This window comes from Cydia pomonella, chromosome 14 (genome assembly GCF_033807575.1).
Source record: "Cydia pomonella isolate Wapato2018A chromosome 14, ilCydPomo1, whole genome shotgun sequence".
Classification (NCBI taxonomy): domain Eukaryota; kingdom Metazoa; phylum Arthropoda; class Insecta; order Lepidoptera; family Tortricidae; genus Cydia; species Cydia pomonella.
Window position 1 is genome coordinate 13,167,077 of NC_084716.1, and position 20,668 is coordinate 13,187,744.

General features: G+C 35.7%; 1 protein-coding gene across 1 annotated transcript in view; it reads right to left on the minus strand.

Annotated features, from left to right (window-relative positions):
* Positions 1-19,156, minus strand: part of LOC133524981 (AF4/FMR2 family member 3) — a 320,144-nt gene extending 300,988 nt beyond the window's left edge. Inside the window, exon 1 of the mRNA XM_061861155.1 lies at positions 18,455-19,156. Within this exon, the coding sequence (XP_061717139.1) occupies positions 18,455-18,465 (11 nt within the window). The 5' untranslated portion in view covers positions 18,466-19,156. The remainder of the gene's footprint in view (positions 1-18,454) is intronic.
* Positions 19,157-20,668: the final 1,512 nt, after the last annotated feature.

Below are 20,668 nucleotides of genomic sequence, written 5' to 3' on the forward strand. Positions count from 1 at the left end.
CATAAGTTAGCACGCGAACTTGCTAAGAAAGAGCTATAGACGATTCCATTGTGAAGAGAATAAGGATTGTACATGATCAACTTGTTCTGTTTAACTGTTCATGACTGTACGCAGCTTTAAACCCGCCCAACAATACAAATGTCCAAATTGCAACAGCTATTTTGTAGGAATAGAAACTGTGAGGTAATAACATAAAGCTCAAATTACAATGTCACAAAGTACGTCTTGTTATATTGATCTCTAGGCTGGGTATCCCAATTAACATGGAAATATTCACATTGACAGCTCTCAAGCATAACAAACATCAGTCCTATATAATATATATAATGCAATCGTCCCGGGATAACATTTTGACGTGTCCTTTATTTAGCCAAGGAAGCGGTTACCTTTTCAATCAATTCCGTAAAGGAGCTGTCCCCCCTTAGACAACATCGCCTTGTTTTTAGAAACAAACTATCAATAAGCCTTCCGAATCCACAATTTAAAACAAATTGTATATGAATCGTTTTCAACTAATTTATGGCAAGGCAACTCATTATTAATGCAAATATATTCGTGTCTTGTTCATTATAATTCTACTTGATTATTAACTCATCGCTTGTTTCTGTATCAATGACACAGTGTTATATGTGACCGCGGCCGGCAAAACGTCTCACTTTGTCGCTTGCCATAAGGACGAGATTTGCTTGTATCTAAAGATACGAATAACCTGACTAGGCGTCCTTATGGCAAGCGACAAAGTGGGACGTTTTGCCGGCCGCGGTCACATGTGTTAAATAAACACGCCAGCCTACTGCCATCCACTATCACTACGTGGCTGGTGTCCTCACGTGCCCTCAATGTGCGCGGGGGTTCACCTCGAAGATCGGCTACGTCAGCCATCTTCGGGCGCACGAAACCCGGGGGTTTAGGAGTCGAAATGGTCGCCATGGCCGTTATAATGTTATATTTAAACGTTCGTTATAACCAAAATGAAACGTATATAATATCAATATAAATATGGGAAGATGTATGTCGGAATGTTACTTTTTCACAACTGCTACGACTAAACTAGTAAACCGATTTTGACGGGATTTGGTGTATAGAAATAGACATAGATTTTATTTTAAAGCACCCCTTGAAGGGAAGGGAGGAATAACAGGGGCTGAATCGTACGCGGGAGCATAATAATGAGTATAATGACCCAATGCCCAATATTAAAGGATTCAGTAATCAGTCATGGTGTCAGTGAAAGTGACTTCAAAATGCTTATTATGCCTTTTTGGTTTCGAGCAACTGCTGTTGCACAGGGATTTGATCTGAAAAGTGGATATTAGGAAGGTTTACATACAGTATCTCAGATCATTTTTGAGCTATAGCAGAATAGATTGCTTCACACTCGTCGTTTCCCGCACTTGAGCGATTCAAATTTGTATGATTGGTTCACACATTTGTTTGACTGGTGAAGAATGCCTTCTGGCATTAAATCCGCCGATAATCAAGATTAAATAAATAAAAATATTAAGATAAGATAAGATATTATAAAATTTATAAATGATCCTGTTGTCTGAGATTAATGGCTGAATTAGTAATTTAATAATGGAGTAAGTGTGATATATTCAGTTTCAATTAATGAGCTGCATCCTTTTTTCTACAACCATGATAATTCAATAATGCACAATTAAAATGTTATTAATGTTATTTAGATTTGAATATGGCGCTGTATGTTAATACAAACCTATATAGGTCCGACTATTGGGCACAAGTTTTTTCTCAAAAAAGGGCCTGGGATTTATTTGTGTTTTAGAAGGTTTGGGTGCATGGTTGTCCTCTGTTCGATTACTTGTTGCAAAGTGATTGTTGTAAAGATTGCTGTCACTTCCGGATACCTACAGCTAGTACAGGAGCGGTAGAACAGTATCCCGCAGGAGGAGGAGGTAGAGCAGTAAGTTCCTTCAGATGTTGATTATTTAAAAGTATGTACTTAAGGTGCTTAACCTTTCATGCTCAGATGTAAAGATAAGCTTGCATTTATTCCTGAACGTGTCAAGTAACGCAGGACGAGCTCATTAGCCCCGTCAAACGATTTTTACCTGTCAAAACGCCCTCATTACATCACCTCTTCCATCATTCAACATCTTTATATATTTAACCCTAAATGTCCACAAGCTTTACTAAAATAGGGAGTTAAAAATAGCACACCACTCGCAATCTCCGCGATTCATTTATAACGAATGTTCCTTCGTAATTGACCTAAGGCAACGTCACACTGTAGGCGTGTAGATAGCGGAGCGGATCGTACATTGGTAAGAATATTTTTATTTGTATTTATGCATTTGACATTAGTTTTTCTAAATCGCGATCATAAGATACTAAACAAAATTACGGAAGAAAGAAATAGCAACAGCAGTTTGAAAAAATATTATTGAACGTATGTGTCGCGAACGTATTGCGAACCAGCTAATATTTGCCAACGTCATGGAGTAGATGGCGCTAGTAGTCACGTTTAACTTAAGTAACCGCTTCTAGGTTATTGGGATTTTTTGAGGGAAGTTGAGAGGGTAGATGAGAACGACAGTAGGAAAAAGGAGGTTGTGTGCGAACAGATCGACGCGGCAGTGATATTTGCTTTTAGATCAAGTCAAGAACGTTATCCGTAAAAGCATTAGCTCATTCGATAGGTTAATAAGTATGCTGAGCTTGACGACAGTATGTATGTAAAAATATGATTGAGAAGATTTAATGCCATATAAATAGAATTAACTTTAAATAAATATAAGACTTATACGATAACGCTGTAATCTCGTTCTCTCTCAGCGAAAGAGGTATGTCAGGATCGTAGCAAGTGGAAATCCGTGGTCTATGCCTACCCCTGCGGGAAATTGTATGAATATGCCCGCGACTACTGTCAGTTTTTAAGCTTTTCCTAATTCTGATTACAGGAACCAATTAAAATGACACATGTATTTGTGCCGTTGACTGTCCAGTGTCCATGGACAACAAGCTGCAAAAGTGCATACACACGTAATAAATGGCATTCATTTATAAAATGGGTAAGCAGTTTTGCAGCTAGATGTACTTGTACAATTCAATTTAATCGCGGCAACACAGCGTCAAAGACTAGAATATCGTTTTAATTTCAAATTGTTGCGTCTAGACAGCATGCCAGCATATGTTCCTTCCCATACACTTCACTAATGCATGGAAAATGAAGCAGTTTTAATCGTTCAATATACATACATGTAACAACATCTACTGAAAACCTCTGTTCTGAGAGTACATATTACACTATCGGCCCGATTCGAAGAATGAGATACGATAAAGATAAGTTCTGGTTTAGACAAGTTCTCATTTAGATATCGTTTGTATGTCGTATAATTGACAGAAGCAGCTCGATTCGGGCAACCAATGTCACTTTGACAATAGAAATATCGTAGATAGATCTTATTGGGATCACAGCGGAATCGAAATAAACGTCAATTTCGACATGTCGTTTAGTTATCGATCTTTCCATCACCCGACTTATCACCCGATATATTTTCCCCAATAGTTCGAGGGTGAGATGGTTACTTTTACACGTGTTAAACACTCTTTTCATTTCGACTATGAGGAAAGTCAAACACAAGAAATGATGACTGAAATTGGCGCCATTTACATTGTGAATGAAAAAAAAAAAATCGAAAACCATAGATAATCCAATATATACGAATAGAAACGGCGTTAATATATACGCGCATTGACATTTAATTTCGATAATACTTGGTCTGAAACTGCGGAAGCTAATGTGAGAGCTTTTAACTGAATAATAGTGCATATATTTGACGACCGGTCTGGCCTCGTGGGGAGTGACCCTGCCTATGAAGCCGATGGTCCCGGGTTCAAATTCTGGTAAGGGTAATTTATTCGTGTGATGAGCATGGATATTTGTTCCTGAGTCATGGGTGTTTTCTATCTATTTAAGTATTTATAAATATTTTTATATTATATTTATTTATAAATATATATATATATCGTTGTCTGAGTACCCGCAACACAAGCCTTATTGAGCTTACTGTGGGACTTAGTCAATTTGTGTAATAATGTCCTATAATATTTATTTATTTATATATATCTGTTAGGTGTTGCTCAAAGTACAAATTAAAAAAAAAACCTTTCCACCCTAGGGTGGGAAATGCAATTGTCTACCCAGCTATCAGCCTATGAAAGGTGAACTTTCGGAAAAGGAGAGATAAAAATAAATAAAAATATTATATTTCCTTGCCACACTCTAAATCCCATGAATCCCATGCGGCTTGTCAGATTTTAGTTATCAGTCTAATTTTCACAGTTTAATTAAAGTGATTGAGACATATAAGCAATTTTTACGGTTCAACTCATTAATTTTTTATCACTCGCGCGACATGCTTCGGTGAGCCTAGGTCTCCATTTTCAAGTACAATTCGTTTTTTTTAGTATGAGAAAAAAGGTAAACAATCTTGACGTGTCTATTTATTGTAAATTATTGAAAACTTCATCACGGTTTTGTATGGGAGCCTCCTTAAATATTTATTTTATTCTGTTTTTAGTATTTGTTGTTATAGCGGCAACAGGAATACCGCACGGACGGACGGACGGCGAAGTCTGAGTTTGACCCTTTGGGTAAGGAACCCTAAAAATAGTTTAATATTACTTCTAATATTACTTTTCTGAAAGCAAAAGAATGGAACTTCTTCTTGTCTCGTCTGTGTCTCTTGACTCGTCAAGTTCGCTTACCTTTTATATATATATATACTATGTCAGTGGCAAACGAGCATACGGCCCGCCTGATGGTAAGCAGTCTATGGAACCCATGGACGCCTGCAACTCCAGAGGCGTTACATGCGCGTTGCCCACCCTAACACTCCGCACCCTCTGAGCTCTGGCAACCTTACTCACCGGCAGGAACACAACATATGAGCCTTCGACCTTCTTTCTAATTAAAAAAAACCGAATTATAACAGAGCATGAGCAGGGAACACGATATATAGCCGCGCGCCGCGTACGTGTTAGTACGCGTTAGGACAGTTTAACTTCGATGACATCCATAAGTATGTACTAATTTACTTATTTAAGTAATTGGTAGCAGGTACACATGTCCACGGAAAGTTGTTACTATTCAATCCAATTTGTATAAGTTAATCAAGAATGAGTAGGAAGCAGACAGACGTCTAGACAGACTTATTGACCTTATTGTTATTGTCAGTCTTGAAGACCAACTGTAAAGTTAAAGTGTAGAACATGTTCAAGACAAATGGAGATATGAGTCACACGAACCCGCCGCCAAAAAGCCGCTCCCATACAATAGAAGGTACGCTCTCAACGACAGGCTTAAATTACATGAAACTTGACATGAACGTTTACGTAACATGTATGCCTGGTACTATTAGTTTTTCTTGCTAAAACGTTTACATCGTAAATAAAATTTAGAAATACAAAGTTTTTTATGTCAAATTTTGTACTCACTCTATTTTTTTTATATTACTATTTCCACATGAAAATAAGAAAAACAATCTTTATATTTTAACCCATTCAGCGCGAATCACGATACGTTGTTGTTTTGCCTCAACCACGCATTTCCGCTACGATGTAGCGCTACGTCAGTAGCTCAGCGGTGAATGTGTTAAACACAAATAAATACCGAGATTTGAAATTAGGGCCTCAATTTTCGTAGACAGGGTCTCCACTCCACTTAATTTCAACAAACGTTTAAGATAATGCGTTCTTTTCCAGTTTAATGTAAGATCAAAAGTAGTTTTCATTTTTAATGGCATTTTGTAAGGGACGTGTAAGTAAGAAATATACTCCTAAAAATGTTTCGTCAATGTATTTTTGGGCATCTATACAATCAAAAGAAATCGTGTAGGCAGGCAGAGCTACGTGACCTCTATCCCGTACTCCAGCGGCGTATCGAACTACTTAAGCACAACATAATGCTTCACAAACTAAATAAACCTATTACATAATAATTATAAACCGCAGCCAAGTAATGACTAAAACCCGGTTCTTGTAGTAAATAGTTAATTCTTAACTTCATTAATAATATCTAACATTTAATAATGTTGACGCCAATTTGTAGCATGTTATAATAAATTCAGTCAAGAATTAATTTTTGCGTTTATTGCAATATTAATATAACATAATTAAATTAGCTTAAGTAAACTTATGATTGTGAATGTACCTATATTTAATCATAATCATGCTCTCGGGTTACGGTCAGCTAATACTTTAATAGTTATTATTCAATTAAGTTACTAGTTAGTTGTATATGTTTGAAATAATTATGACTCTGCTGTTAAATACATACAGTACGCTATAGGCTACAGAATATTTTCGAATCCTTACATTTGTTCTTCTTACGAGTTTCTTTACAACAAGACCATCTGTTAACTCAAGTCAATGTAACTTACTTTTTACAAGCTTTTATTTAACTTGCCCTGTTAGTGTGGGTCAAATCATGAAAGCTAAATTTGACCTAGTTCCCGATTGAGCTGAAATTTAGCACACTAAATCGGATGACAATGCAATATTATGATGCTGGAGCCGGTATGCTGATGGAGACAGGAAGTGACCATAGGAACTCTGTGATAAAACAACGCAAACGAATTGTGTTTGGGGCTGTTAGCATGGTCTCAAGTATTAGTTGCCTGTAGAAAGAAAAGTACAGTCGGCGGTAAAAGCTTGTACTAAAAATGAAATTATCGACAATGGGGCGTTAATAACAAATTTTAGAATATCAGTAAGCATCTTGCAACAAAAGCGTTAGTAAACAGGGCCACCACCTATCATAATATTATTTATATACCCAACTACTACAAGAAACCGGAGAAAGTCGCATAAAAACTGCATACTGACTGCAAAGTGCAATCTGCATTGTATACCCTGCGGTTGTATTTACTTACGACAGTTACAACTTATAAGGCTTGAAAATTGTAAGACTCTCAGTACCTTTTGTACTATATGGCAAGTTGGCAATGCATAATATTGTTGACTTTAACGTCGTTATACGTGCACAATGCACAATTGACTAGAATTTGGCAAGCTTTAGAAAGAAGTTTCAAGGAAAAAAGGAAAAATAAAGCACCATACTTAATCAATAATAGGTTTGCGTAATTTGAATTCGTAAAACCTAAACTTAGTGAATATCTCTACATATTCATTAATACGAGAGTGAATTACCCTCTCCGCCTTGGGGTAGAAGTCCCATAAAGACTGTAGCTTCCAATGAGAGAAGGGCAGAGCCCAGCGATGGGACGTGCATGTGCTATGAGACCCACAATGCTTACAGTTTGTGAGAAATCCAACATTGGCACATGAGTCACATGACAGCGCTCCAGCGTGAACGTAAAGGCGCATGAGCGCATGACCCATTGAAATTATAAATAAAATCACGTAATAATATTAGAGCTTTGAAGTACTTAAAAACAAGATTTCACTTTTATTAAACATAACTTATGTTAATTTTTTTAGATCATAGTTATTGAATATTTGGCGAAAATAATTTACCACGCATCCACCTATTATGTATTTTTTTTTAAAGTAGTATTGTGTCCCAGTCTGTGGTTTTGATTCATTAGACATTTCCGTAAGTTGATAAAATCGATTATATAATAATAAAAAATACATTTAAAACAAAATAACGATCTAACAAAATTATTAATTAATCGAATCAATACAATCATGCAAAAATCGGCTGTAAAATCCATTCGACTAATTTGTTTATACTCGCTGGATTTGACAAACGATACGTCTTAGCCACATATCAAATGTTGGAACTTAGATCTCACAACTACAGAGAACATACTTTCCCTACGATGTTTAAAGACCATATAGAGACAAAACTCCTTTTATCACTTTCAACGTTCAGCAGTCTAACAGTAGATCGAAAGCAATCAAATTGTAATGGAATCTGACCTCTTAGAACGGTGACATAAAACTACGTGACATACTTTTCGAATTTTCGATAGACGTGAGGACCTTCCTTAGGTAAGGGGCCTTTGGGAGGCATTATGTCCTTTCTAACGCCCCTTTTTTAACAGTAACGTATCGTGAACGTGACAATGCAATATTTGTATCAGTTTTCTTAGAACGAACTTACCTTATGTTTTTCTGACATAGGAGGCAAACGAGTAGACGAATCGCCTCATGGTCAATTGCCGTTGCCCATGGACACCGACACCGGCAACACCAGAGGGGTTGCAAGTGTGTTGTTAGCCTTTAAGAGGGAGAACGCTCTTTTTTTTTAGGTTTGGAGGTCGTATCGGTTTGAAAATACCGCGGGCTTACAGTTTATTCTACAGTTTAATTGTGCGAGGCAAGAAGTTTCTCGTAGTAGATGGCAGTTAATATAAACACACAGTTGATATTAACTGCCATCAACCATCTAAGAGGTGAAGATGGAAATGTTTTTAGCGATGTAGGTTTTATTACAGATATTAAATGGACGACAGCTGTGTTTCATCTTTTACTTTTATTAATTTCATTTGCATACCATTTAGGTGATGAAACTTACAATCCTATTGCTTAACTATTCCGAGGTACTTACAGTTTTCCAAATATTTAGGAATATAAAGGAATTAGCAATTGAAGTGGGTAACTTTATTTGAAGTTTTTTAACGTGTCAATTACGTTTTTATTTTAAATACTGTTTCATGAAAAGACACATTTAAATTTTAGACAATTTCGATGAAAAATTAACTTAATTCGTGTGAATTGTTTATCTTTTAATAACATTTCGGAATGAAAGAAAGATGTCAAACTAAGGGGCACATTTTTTTCTTGGACTTTACATCTCATTTAATGATAACTCTCTGTTTTTGCATGAATAAATTAGGTACATGACATAAAGCCTAACATGTTTTATCCATACAGAGGATCCATAAACAGGATTCCTAGATGATCAAACTGTACAGTTTGTGTAAGCAGGAAAGTAACTGCAACATGGAAACCCGCAATTTGGCAGCCCGCCTGAGGCGGGGCTAATAACCTCAACTATTCAAACATATCCTGAAGTACCATTCTTGCTTTAGCAAACATTTCGGCAACGCCATTTTCATTGGCATGTTAAGTGCGCGTGTACTGCATAGTGGCTACTACTTGGAGTATTTAAAATTTCATGTAACTAAGGTCGTATCTAGGTGTAGGTAAAATCTCAACTATCTCAAGCATAAAATGATTTATCATATGTATCCTAGACAATCGCACTAAGGTTTGTAAGCAGAAGTAACTGCAACAGTAAGACCCGCGATTTGGCAGCCCGCCCGGGGCGGGGTTAATCACCTCAACTATTCGAACATGTCCTGAAGTCCCACCATTCTTACTCTAGCAAACATTTCGGTAACACCATTTGCATTGGGATGTTAAGTGCGCGTGTACTGAATAGTGCTAGGTAAAGGTCGAATTTTCAAATAACGTATAACGTAATAATACATTCCGTATCAAAGATATGTTTATAATTTTGCATCTGTATTGCATTTTGCTCCCAATCCGCATTGGGCTAGCGTGGGGACTATAGCCCGAGCCCTCTCGCACATGAGAGGAAGCCTGTGCCCAGCAGTGGGACGTATATAGGCTGAATTATTATTATTACTATTATTATCATTGCATTTTGCAATAAAGCATAAAATGTATAAATCACTTTGACGCCAACTGTACTCAGGGTTTTATATTAGTTTAATACGAGTTAATGCAATATTTAATCAGTTACTGTTCGGACAAAACTAGAACAAAACTTTTCTCCAAGAGCAAATAAGTATGTCGATTACAAGCAAAACATAGGATTGAAAAAATATTGTTTACTGACAATCGACAATGCGGTACTTTTTGTGAAATGGAATGTGTTAGGTAAGGCGAAATATTAAAACTGTGAATAATCTGCACGCTTCATTGCAACAGAGATAACATTCAGAGCGTAAGATTAAATAGGTATAAACTTAAAGGTTTTTTCAAGTTTTCAATTCAATATACTCGTATGTATATTTACTTTATTTAGCCACAGAAAGACACGTTTAACGCATGTTTGCATTAAGATGATGATTTATTCGAGAAAGGCTTAAAGGAATTACGTGACTAGTAAAGTATCACACACATGTACATCAGCCGTGTCCTCCCAAGTGTTGTTCTAACAAACAGAATAAGAGACGCATTATCTAGTTAGTTAATGGTGGACTTAATAATTTTACGAGTTTTCCTTGAATCGCCAAGCCAGCTGCTGCAACGCGTCAAATCTCAGTCCCTAGTTTATGGTCTGTGAACTTTTTATGGTTGCGTTATAAACTGTTAATCTTTCACTACATTTTTGTGGGTTCTGTGAACTGTGTGACTTGTGTTGTTTTCAATTTGATTAATATGTTGAAGGTTTTTTAAAGAGTTGATTCTGTTCGTAGGCGTCGCCGGCTAAAAGTTCTGATGTAAAATCCTATAAGGACATAAAGTTCCCTAGATCCCAACTAATATTATAAACGCGAAAGTAACTCTGTCTCTCTGTCACCTCGTCACGCTTAAATTGCTGAATCGATTTAGATGCCATTGTTCCAATTTCAATTTAAGTTGTCAAGGGTACCCTTAAATTAACTGTAACATTGATAACGGAGTTTGCTTCTTACATTGGACTTACGTTACTTCAACGACAAGCCCATCATAACATAACAGCTATATAAACAATCTATTTTTTCCCTACACTTATTATAGCTTAGTATCATGTTGGTTAACAGTGAATCCATCCACTCGAATGACCTCAAAAGCGTAAAATAACTCTGGAGCGAACGCGTTTGAAGTGCTAAGTGCTAAGCTAAGCCTCTGTCGCCTATAAAAGTACAGGTGAAAGAGTATCGTCAACACTGTTAACTGACCTTGAACCTTATTGCAAAGATACAAGGTTCACCGATGGTCACTTAGTGTTACTGGTTGATGTAGGGTTGTCTAATGAGAATTATGGAATATCCGGACATCACCCTAAAATCGTGACATTTTCTGGACGGCCATTACTCCAAAAATCACTATCACGCACACACACGTACATTCATTACACGCATATCTTGAAATCTTATAAATAAATTAACAAGCACTGGTTTTCGCCATCAAAATCGTCACCATATTATGTTGTAGCTTGAGCACAACCTTCCCTTTCCTCTACCCAACTCCAAACTTTTAGCGAGCATATTATGGTTAGTTGAGCTCTCAATAAAACCCTGACACTCACCAAGTCACCCCGCAATCCTGGCAAAGGACCATAAATCCAGACATTTCAGGGGAAATCCTAACGTATGGCAACCCTAGGTAAATGTAGCTAGTTAGAAACGAAAACAAACAACGCCGGGTGGTCCGATGCCGGCTACTGACTTCCCTTTTACCAAGTTCGGGATTGGGATTCCTGTATATTGTTTAAACTATTGTCATTGTCACTATCTTAATTGGATAACTTTAAAATTAAGATGTTTCGTGTTTTCTTAACCATTGAAATTATTTTGGATGACGTAGGTCCGGAATTTTGGGTGCGGATTGTAGGGAGACAACAAGATAAATTATCGATGTTATCGATAATACGATAGCTTTTTTTATTAGTCTCTTTATTAAATAAAACCTCAAAAGATGTATATCAAACTATCCGATACGTACTCTTTTCAACGGGCAATGATGAAAAGAAAACGAAACATCGGAAAGTTTAATCAGTTTAAATTATTTTATTGAAATAAGTATAATTACGAAAACCTTTATATTTTATAACTTGAGAAAAGATGAATTATCCCTGTTATTTTATTTAAATAATTTAACCGCATCGATACAGTAACAGTCTGATAATATCGATAAAACCTGTTGCTTACTCCTTACAATCTGTCAATATTCCGAGCTGTAGCTCATAAGACATTAACTAGCTATCGAGTGTTTTAAATTGCATGAAGTGTGAAGACAGAAAATTATAAATCTTGTTTACATTGAAAGATCAGCAAAGTGGGTCTTCTTACTCGGCAGCAGGTTTTGATAGTTCGTTTTTGTATCGTTATTTTGAGAATGTATGAATTAATAAATAAATAAACTTCAAATGGTTCTGAACAAGCATCAACTCGTCTAAAGTCGTCTAAAAAATGTCTTCATACATTTACAGTATACATTAATAATGAATAATATATCAGTGACTTAATGATATAATCCAATTATTTCATAGTAACCATTTATTTACAATAAAACCTTAGTAACTCCAATCGAAATCTACTCAACAAACCCAGTAAAAGGCTGCGCACGCGCTAATTGCCCACTAACTACTGAACAACGTAATAGTTAACGATTAATAAACTCAAGCAATTACTTGCCGGAAACTGCGCCCATTATGGATCAAGATTTTTTTCTACAATAAACGGTGTAAACTGTAAAGCGAATACAGTGAGTGATAATTTTTTAACCGGATGTTTACTGAAATGACAGTCTGATTTCTTAATCTTTCTACTACCCACCCTGACATTGACTGTTTGATCGGGCAATCTTCCTACTATCCCATCCGACATTCCTTCTTCCCCACCCGATCTTCCTACTACCCAATCTGACACTGACTGTTTGATTGGGCAATCTTCCTACTACCCAATCTGTCATTGACTGTTTGATTGGGCGATCTTCCTACTACCCAATCTGACATTGACAGATTGATTGGGAAATCTTCCTACTACCCAATCTGACATTGAGTTTTGATTGGGAAATCTTCCTTCCTACCACCTAATCTGAAATAGACAGTTTGATTGGGTAGTAGAACGACAGCCAAGACACAGGAACAAATATCTGTCATCATAAAAATAAATGCCCTTACCGGGATTTGAACCCAGTTCCATCTGCTTCATAGACAGATTCACTAGCAACTAGGCCACTTACGAGAAAGAATGTAAAAATAAATCTATGAATCAGAGGAGGCAGATAGGTATCATCAATTTATCATAGCCTTTACATTTGCAATCATGATTTTCACCATTTCTATCATGATTTTCACCATTTTTAACAGCTTAATTTTTACACCAGTCATGCAGACAGACTAAACATGGGACATTGCTTGAGTGTCTAATCTAATCAAAACTGGTTACGGGCTTTATCTCTGTTACGTTGGTACGCAAAGCTGAAGGACATAACAGCATAATTAATATGAATTTATTTAAATTAAGATGTTAGTTTAGAAATTAAATCAGGAAAAATTTGGTTTATTGATTAAAAATTACTAGGCTAAGCCAAAGCAACTGTTAGGGTTTATGGTTCCGTTCCGTAGTCCACTAGGAACCATTATAGTTTCGCCATGTCCGTCCGTCCGTCCGTGGCTTTACTCTGTGATCGTTAGTACTAGAAAGCTGCAATTTGGTATGGATACATAAATTATGCATGGCGACAGAAGCGTAAAATAAAAACAACAAGATTTATTTTTTAGGGCACTCATCATTTTTTAGAGTTACTTAATGTTATTTTTTTATTTCGCTTTAACTTAATGGTGTGGGGTGTCGTTGGATATGTCTTTCAAAACGAATAAGGTTTCCAACAACTATTTTTCAATACATTCGATATTTTCGGAAATAATCGCTCCGAAAGAAAAAAATATGTTTCCGGCCCTCTAAATTTTGAACTGTGGATCCAAAAAAATCGTAATAAGTACAAAAACTTAATACATAATTAAATACTTTTAATGAAAACTATAGCGAACAGGATCGGTCCAGCCGTTTTTGAGTTACTGCAAAAAGTCCTTCCTAGTAAAAGGACGTACAAAGCGCTGAGAAGGTACTCCCTTATGGTTGTGTTGTACGTGATACTTACTAATAGCCCCCGTTTAGCCTATTCTGATAGAATGCTAACTACGAAACCCTGCACTGAGCATGGCCCGATAAGTTCTTGGCCGATTTTGTAAATATTATGGGATAATCTTATAGAGCAAGATCCCAGAGCCGCCAAACCTTACTTATAATAAAATGTATGGGATAATTAGTGTTAGTATGTACTTAATGTCTGCATACTTGCTATATTGGCCCGACGGGCATTTGTCCGGTACAAGGTGCAAGTTTTTTCAAATTTTAACAATGTTTTTTAAAACATACATATAAATCAGCCATGAGAATTTTGAGAAAAGTTAGTAAAATTTTTACCAACGTTTACCATCTTGTACCAGACAAATGGCCGTCGGGCCAATATAGTAAGTATGCAGACATTAAAAGTACATACTAATACTATATTATCCCATACATTTTATTCATAAGAAAATAAGTAACGTCTGGCAGCTCTGGGATCTTGGACTATTAAAGCCCAACCAGAAATATATAATCATTGTCAAGAGGGTGCTGTTATTTTCATGTATAGTGTGGCAGTTCAATTTAGTATGAAAAATTTAGTTCCATCATGGCGCATGATCATATATTATTGATCAGGGTTTACACAAATTGACCTAGCCTCACAGTAAGCTCAATAAGACTTAAGCTGTGAATACTAGACGACGACATAATATAACATATATAAATACAAAAAAAATATTTGGGATGAACACACAAATAAATGCTCTTATCAAGACTGTTTATGTAGGTGAGTAAATAATTTATTCTGCATAAAATGTGGTAAGTATGCCTTAAGTAGGTTAGTTTGAATTTGGGACCGCCTACTTCTTAGATAGGGTTACTATACTACAAGGCTAGAAGGTCCTTATCAACTTCAATGAAGATAGTGGTCCTGGCTTTGAATCCTGGTGAGACCATTTACTTGATCCTGAATCATGGATGATTTCTAGTTAGTTAAGTACTATATTGGGTCTTCATGAGATTACTTTGGGTCATGGTTGATTTGTGTAACTTTTATGAATAATACTTATTTATTATTTATACCAGCCTCTCATTGTACAATACAAATAAAATTTTCTACCATGATGGTGAGGAACAAGTGTAGTGTAAATATTTAATTATAACAAATTCATAAACATAGGCAGTTTAGTTATTTTTTTCTATTATTTTCAAAACTGCTGGCAATATTTTTAATTTCAAAAAACATTGATAATTTTTACTTGACAGTAATATTTTTCTATACATTACGGAGTGGAGTGGAGTGGACAAGCAAAATGGTTAGGGATTAGCAATTATTGTTAAACATTGACATTCCCTGAATATCTGACTAACAGAAGATGAAAGAATAAAATAGTCAAGTATGTTTCATTGAATTAATAATAATGTTTATTATGGAGTCATGACATTTAACAACAACATATTCTATTACTAGTGTCCGGCCGCGACTTCGTTTGTGTGGGATGATGATTGATAAAAACTATCCTATGTCTATCCTCAGGCCTTAAACTATATCCATACCACATTTCATCTAAATTGGTTCAGCAGTTTAAGCATGAAGCGTAACAGACAAACAGGGATTATCACAAAAATTCTGATGCAATGATTACAGATATTTATTAAATTACATCAGAACAGGTTTACAGCCCTTGACATAACAACCAAAAAGGTAAAAGGACAGACTTCCAAAAATTACAAGTATAGTGGAATAAAGTTATGGTTATATTATTTTTATTTTTATTTTTATTTTATTTATTCATTTTAATTAACACAGTATAACAGTTAAAACTAAAGCACTGTGAAATTACATATTGAACCTAGACAATCTAGACATGTATAATTGGAAAGAGTTGACATGAAACATCAAAATACTAATTAGAATACAGGTGACACTTATAACACAGAGGAGGGACGAATATCCATCATCTCGCTGAACCTCAGACATTCATCACGCACTGACATCCATCTACTTGCAAACACATCACATTCAGGCGCTGATGCGAGGAGTGAATTCAAGCTGCGTAAAGCTCGAACAAAAGGAGCGTTCCTGCGCGACACAGTTCGGGAACCCGGCACAGATAAAAGACAGCGATTACGAGGCCGAAACTCAAATCTAGAAGGTGTTGGGACAAACAGACGCACTACTTGTGTTGTTAACTCGACACAGTCAGAGTCACCGCGTAAGATATTACAGATTGTAGTGAGAAGTGCTGAGCTGCGTCTTACCTCTAGGGAGTTAAATCCCATCATTCCCAACAAAAACTTGGTAGGATAATTTAGATTATATGTTGTGTTTTGTTAAACTGAAACATATTTTTACGAAAAATATATAATATTCATGTTGATTGAATATTACAGCAACTGTAACAATGCTTGCACGAAGCATAACATGAAGTAGGTATAATCAAGGAATAAGATTTCCGTGCCACTTGGAAACTTACCAAGTGGGATCCCTAGATTCTGACGACCTGTCTGGCCTTATTGTGACCCTGCCTATGAAGCTGAATGTCTTGAGTTTAAATCTCAGTAAGGACACTTATTTGTGTGATGAGCATGGATATTTGTTCCGGAGTCATGGGATTCTATTTATTAAAGTATTTATGAACTATTGTATACATTACATCATTGTCTAGGTATCCACAACACAAGCCTCATTGAGCTTAATGAGGGACTGTGGGGCTTGCTCATTTGTCCCATAACATTTATTTACATACATTTTTGAGTCTGATATGTGCACCCATATGTTTACATATGACTGTACTTAAACTGCAATAAAGATTGTTGTAATCAACAAGTATGGATTGTAAAGGATGTTATACCATTTTACATATATATATATATATACCTATTTATTGAGAAAATTCTCCAGGAGAGGACAATATGATATGGATAATATTTTTTAATAGTTCATTTTTCAGCAATAAAACTCTCAAGATATTTTATTATATTATGATCAAAATAAACTAGATTAAATATTACTATTATGGTTCCCATTATTGAGTCATTTGATCAACATATGTAAAATTTATTATGAGAGATATTTTTGTGGAACTAGTTTTAACTTTTTTTTTTACCACAAGCATGATGGACTTCTTTGTGTCTGGAGGGGCGCAGGGCGAGTTTTGCGGATAGTTTTTGTGAGTGTTGGTTAGCTGTAGGTTTTAGTTTAATTTAGATTAAGATTTTTGTGTTTGTATAAATTTGTAATATAGTATATTGTATTGTTATTGCTGGACATCTAAACTTATTTATTTTTGCCTTAGATTGTCAAGGGCAAGCTCCATTATCAATGCTGCAGTCAATAAAAAACAAAGGTTGGCAAAAATATGTACCCTAAATTTGCTTTCAGTTTAAGTACATGACTTTAGCCAAATGATTATTAAATCATAATTCAACAATAATCATAGGCTTATTTCATATTATTTAGTAATTCAACATATAGGATTTGGTATAAATTTTAGTATAATTTTCATAATAAAAATAATGTTTAGGCACATTTGGAGATTGGCAGCGAAGTTAGGGTATTTTAGATTTTGTTTTACTTAAAAACTATTTTTATGCCATTCCATTTATAGTGAATTCAATAGATATATAATTTTGCCAAGCTGAAAAGTCTCCATTTCAGCTTGGGCCAAATGCTTTCATATGTCCAGTCGATCTCCTCTGCAGGACTAATTTCTTAACCAATTCTCTTAAAAATTATTTTGCAGGAATCCCTGTTCTGTTTATTTTGGAAAATTTACAAAATGGGCGGAAGTTGGTGTTAAGCAACATTAGAGTATATGGCACTTAAGACTATTGCTGTGATTCAATGACAAAAGTATTTTTTTATAATTTACTAGGGTAGAGTTGGGCACCATAGGGCCTGAGTCAATTTAGAGTTCCCTTCCTTTGCCAAACCTTCTTTTCAATGAATTGCATCATAGGGTTTGGTCAAGAGCAAAGTCAGAATAGCAAAAGATACAAGATTTGATTTGATTTTACTAATAAGATGCATATCATAAAGAGTTTGAGGTCACAATCTACATTTTAAATAGATACTGATTAAGTCACAATTTGATATCAAGTGTATCACTTCAGTATTACAATCAAGTGAAATACTATTAGCAATTTAAATAAAAGGATCCAAAGCTGGGTCAGTGTATAATCAATCATTAAATAAAGAGTTGCCTCATCCAACTTGTGTAACAACATAGTAATATCTCTACTAGATATAAATACCCACATTATCAAGAATAATAAGGTAATAGAGGTAAGATGTCATGTGTGGCCACTTATAGTGTCCAGTAAGATCACCTAGTAGAGCGACGTCTCACTCCCACCTACAAGCGAGCACGTCTACGCGTCTCCCTCACACCATTCACTCAATGGATAAGAGAAAGTAACAAAAGAAAAATAACACATCCCAGCCTCAATACTAAAACTACTCTAGTAATTTAAGCATTCTATGATTAAAAGAACCTTTCTAGTAACATAAGAAACCCGTTCACGCTTCAAAAACGACTCTTCATTATAGTAAACAACACGAACTACAAACTCATAACCTATACCTATGTTTTATGACTAATTATTACACTATGACATAGATGCTGCAATTATATATTAGCAGCATATATGCTTATCGCACATACATACAAACATACGAGTTAAAACTAAACATAAACAGGTAAACTAACCCTTTCTTCATGAGCCACCTTTGACGGCCCCCGTTGATAGAATAAGTCTCCTCTCGGGAACACACTCATCCATTTTACAAGCACACAACGGTTAACACAATTTGTGTTATTTATGTTTCCACTAGTTGTCACAATCAAACTAAAATTCCACTTTTCGCTGCGCTAAACGCAGACGTCATTGACAAACAACCGTAGTGACGAGCGATTGCACTGGTTCACATAGCATAAGAAAACACAACGTATTTTGAGGGCCATCGCGTTGTTCTATCACAATCGTTATCACTAGGGGCTATTACTTTAATAATCACATACTTTACATGGGTTATTTATAAAAATAAAAACGTACAAAGCAAAAATTACTCGTACAGACAGCATTCGCGACGTCGCACACTCGCATAACGTAACGTGCGATTTCGTTTCACACACTACGATAGTGACAGTTGGAAACTAGCTCGAAACGGTCCGAATCGAGCCAAAATATTTTTAAGTATGGCAACACCACTACACTAGGCGAGAGTTTAAGTACCGATTGTGATTCTATTTCCATTTAGGGTTGTTGTTCCCGAGTATGCTTCGGACAATGAGCGTAAACATTCATCAAACGATTACATTATTACCCCAATAGATGTCGTTAATTGCATAGTAGTAAATTAATGTCTAATTACAGCTGTTCATGAATAGTAGACTTAATTTCAAGGTGCGACAGTCTACTGTGGACAAGATGCTTTTCAACTTTTCATGTAATGTTAGGTATTGTAGAATTTGGGTAGACCTTGAAGAAGGCATATTTTAATTAGCATTAAATTAACGTTTTTTTTTTGTTTTTCCGAGTTAGCAACTATCTACGTAACATATTAACACTATACCATTAGCACACATTTTGTATCCTTTGAAATAATCTGATATACTCTTTTTTATTGATTGATACCAAAGTTATATAAATCTAAATCTTTGTTGATACCTATAATGATGTTTATATTTTTTAATTATATTGATATATTTTTTATTGGCAACTAGTATGTAAGCGACTTGGACAAGATCTATAATTTTTTTTAAATTTAATTTATTTAAAAAAGACTTATGACTATATACACACAAAAGCTTCGCCAAACTGAAGACAGTTTGTTGGCGAATAGTGCGCTCTCAATTATTATTATAAGTAATATTCTGTGCCTTATATTGGGTACCTACAGAGTAGGTACAGAACAATGTATTTTTAATAAATAAATCAATCGGCAAAAGCGGTGGTGGCTGAGTGGATATGACGTTCGACTGTCTCAATCCGGAGGTCGCGAGTTCAAATCCTGGCTCGTACCAATGACTTTTTCGGAACTTATGTACGAAATGTCATTTGATATTTACCACCAGCTCTTCGGTAAAGGAAAACACCGTATAAGGAAACCTGCATACATCTGCGAAGAAATTCGAAGGTTTATGTGAAGTCCCAATCCGCATTGGGCTAGCGTGGGGACTATAGCCCGAGCCCTCTCGCGCATGAGAGGAGGCCTGTGCCCAGCAGTGGGACGTATATAGGCTGAATTATTATTATTAAATCGATCAGTAATGTATTCGTCGTTATGCAGTTATTTTTGTATAGGTACAAAACAATGGTCTTGACGGCCGGAATGGTTTTGACGACCTCTCTGACCTATTGGGTCACTACCCTGCCTATGAAGCCGATGATGGTCCTGGGTTCAAATCCCGGTAAGGGCGTTTATTTGTGTAATGAGCTCAGATATTTGTTCCTGAGTTATGGATGTTTTCTATGTATTAAAGTATTTGTATATTACACAATACAAGCCTTTTTGGCTTACCAATTTGTTTATTTATTTATGTAATGGTAGCAACGAGCATAGCGGGGCTAAGATACATGTGACGAGATAGCATATTCTGTATCTTGCGCATAGTAGGAGCTCAAAACGGTATGTAGTAATTTATAATTTAGAATTAAATAACAATTTTTTCTTCCTAATCGATCCTAATTTTTACATATCGCAGCAGTGAACTTGTTGTGTAGATTAGAATTAGGAGTATCTTTGTAGAGTTCCTAATTTGAGCACTCGGTGGACAACAGAAGCACTACCTACATTCTTTAGAACCTATTTTATTACTTAGGTTTAGAATACAAAGATACCCCGCTTTTTCAGCCTAAACTAAGCTTCGCCACACTGCTGCCGGATGCAATTAAGCGCGTGCTTGAACTTGAACACCAAC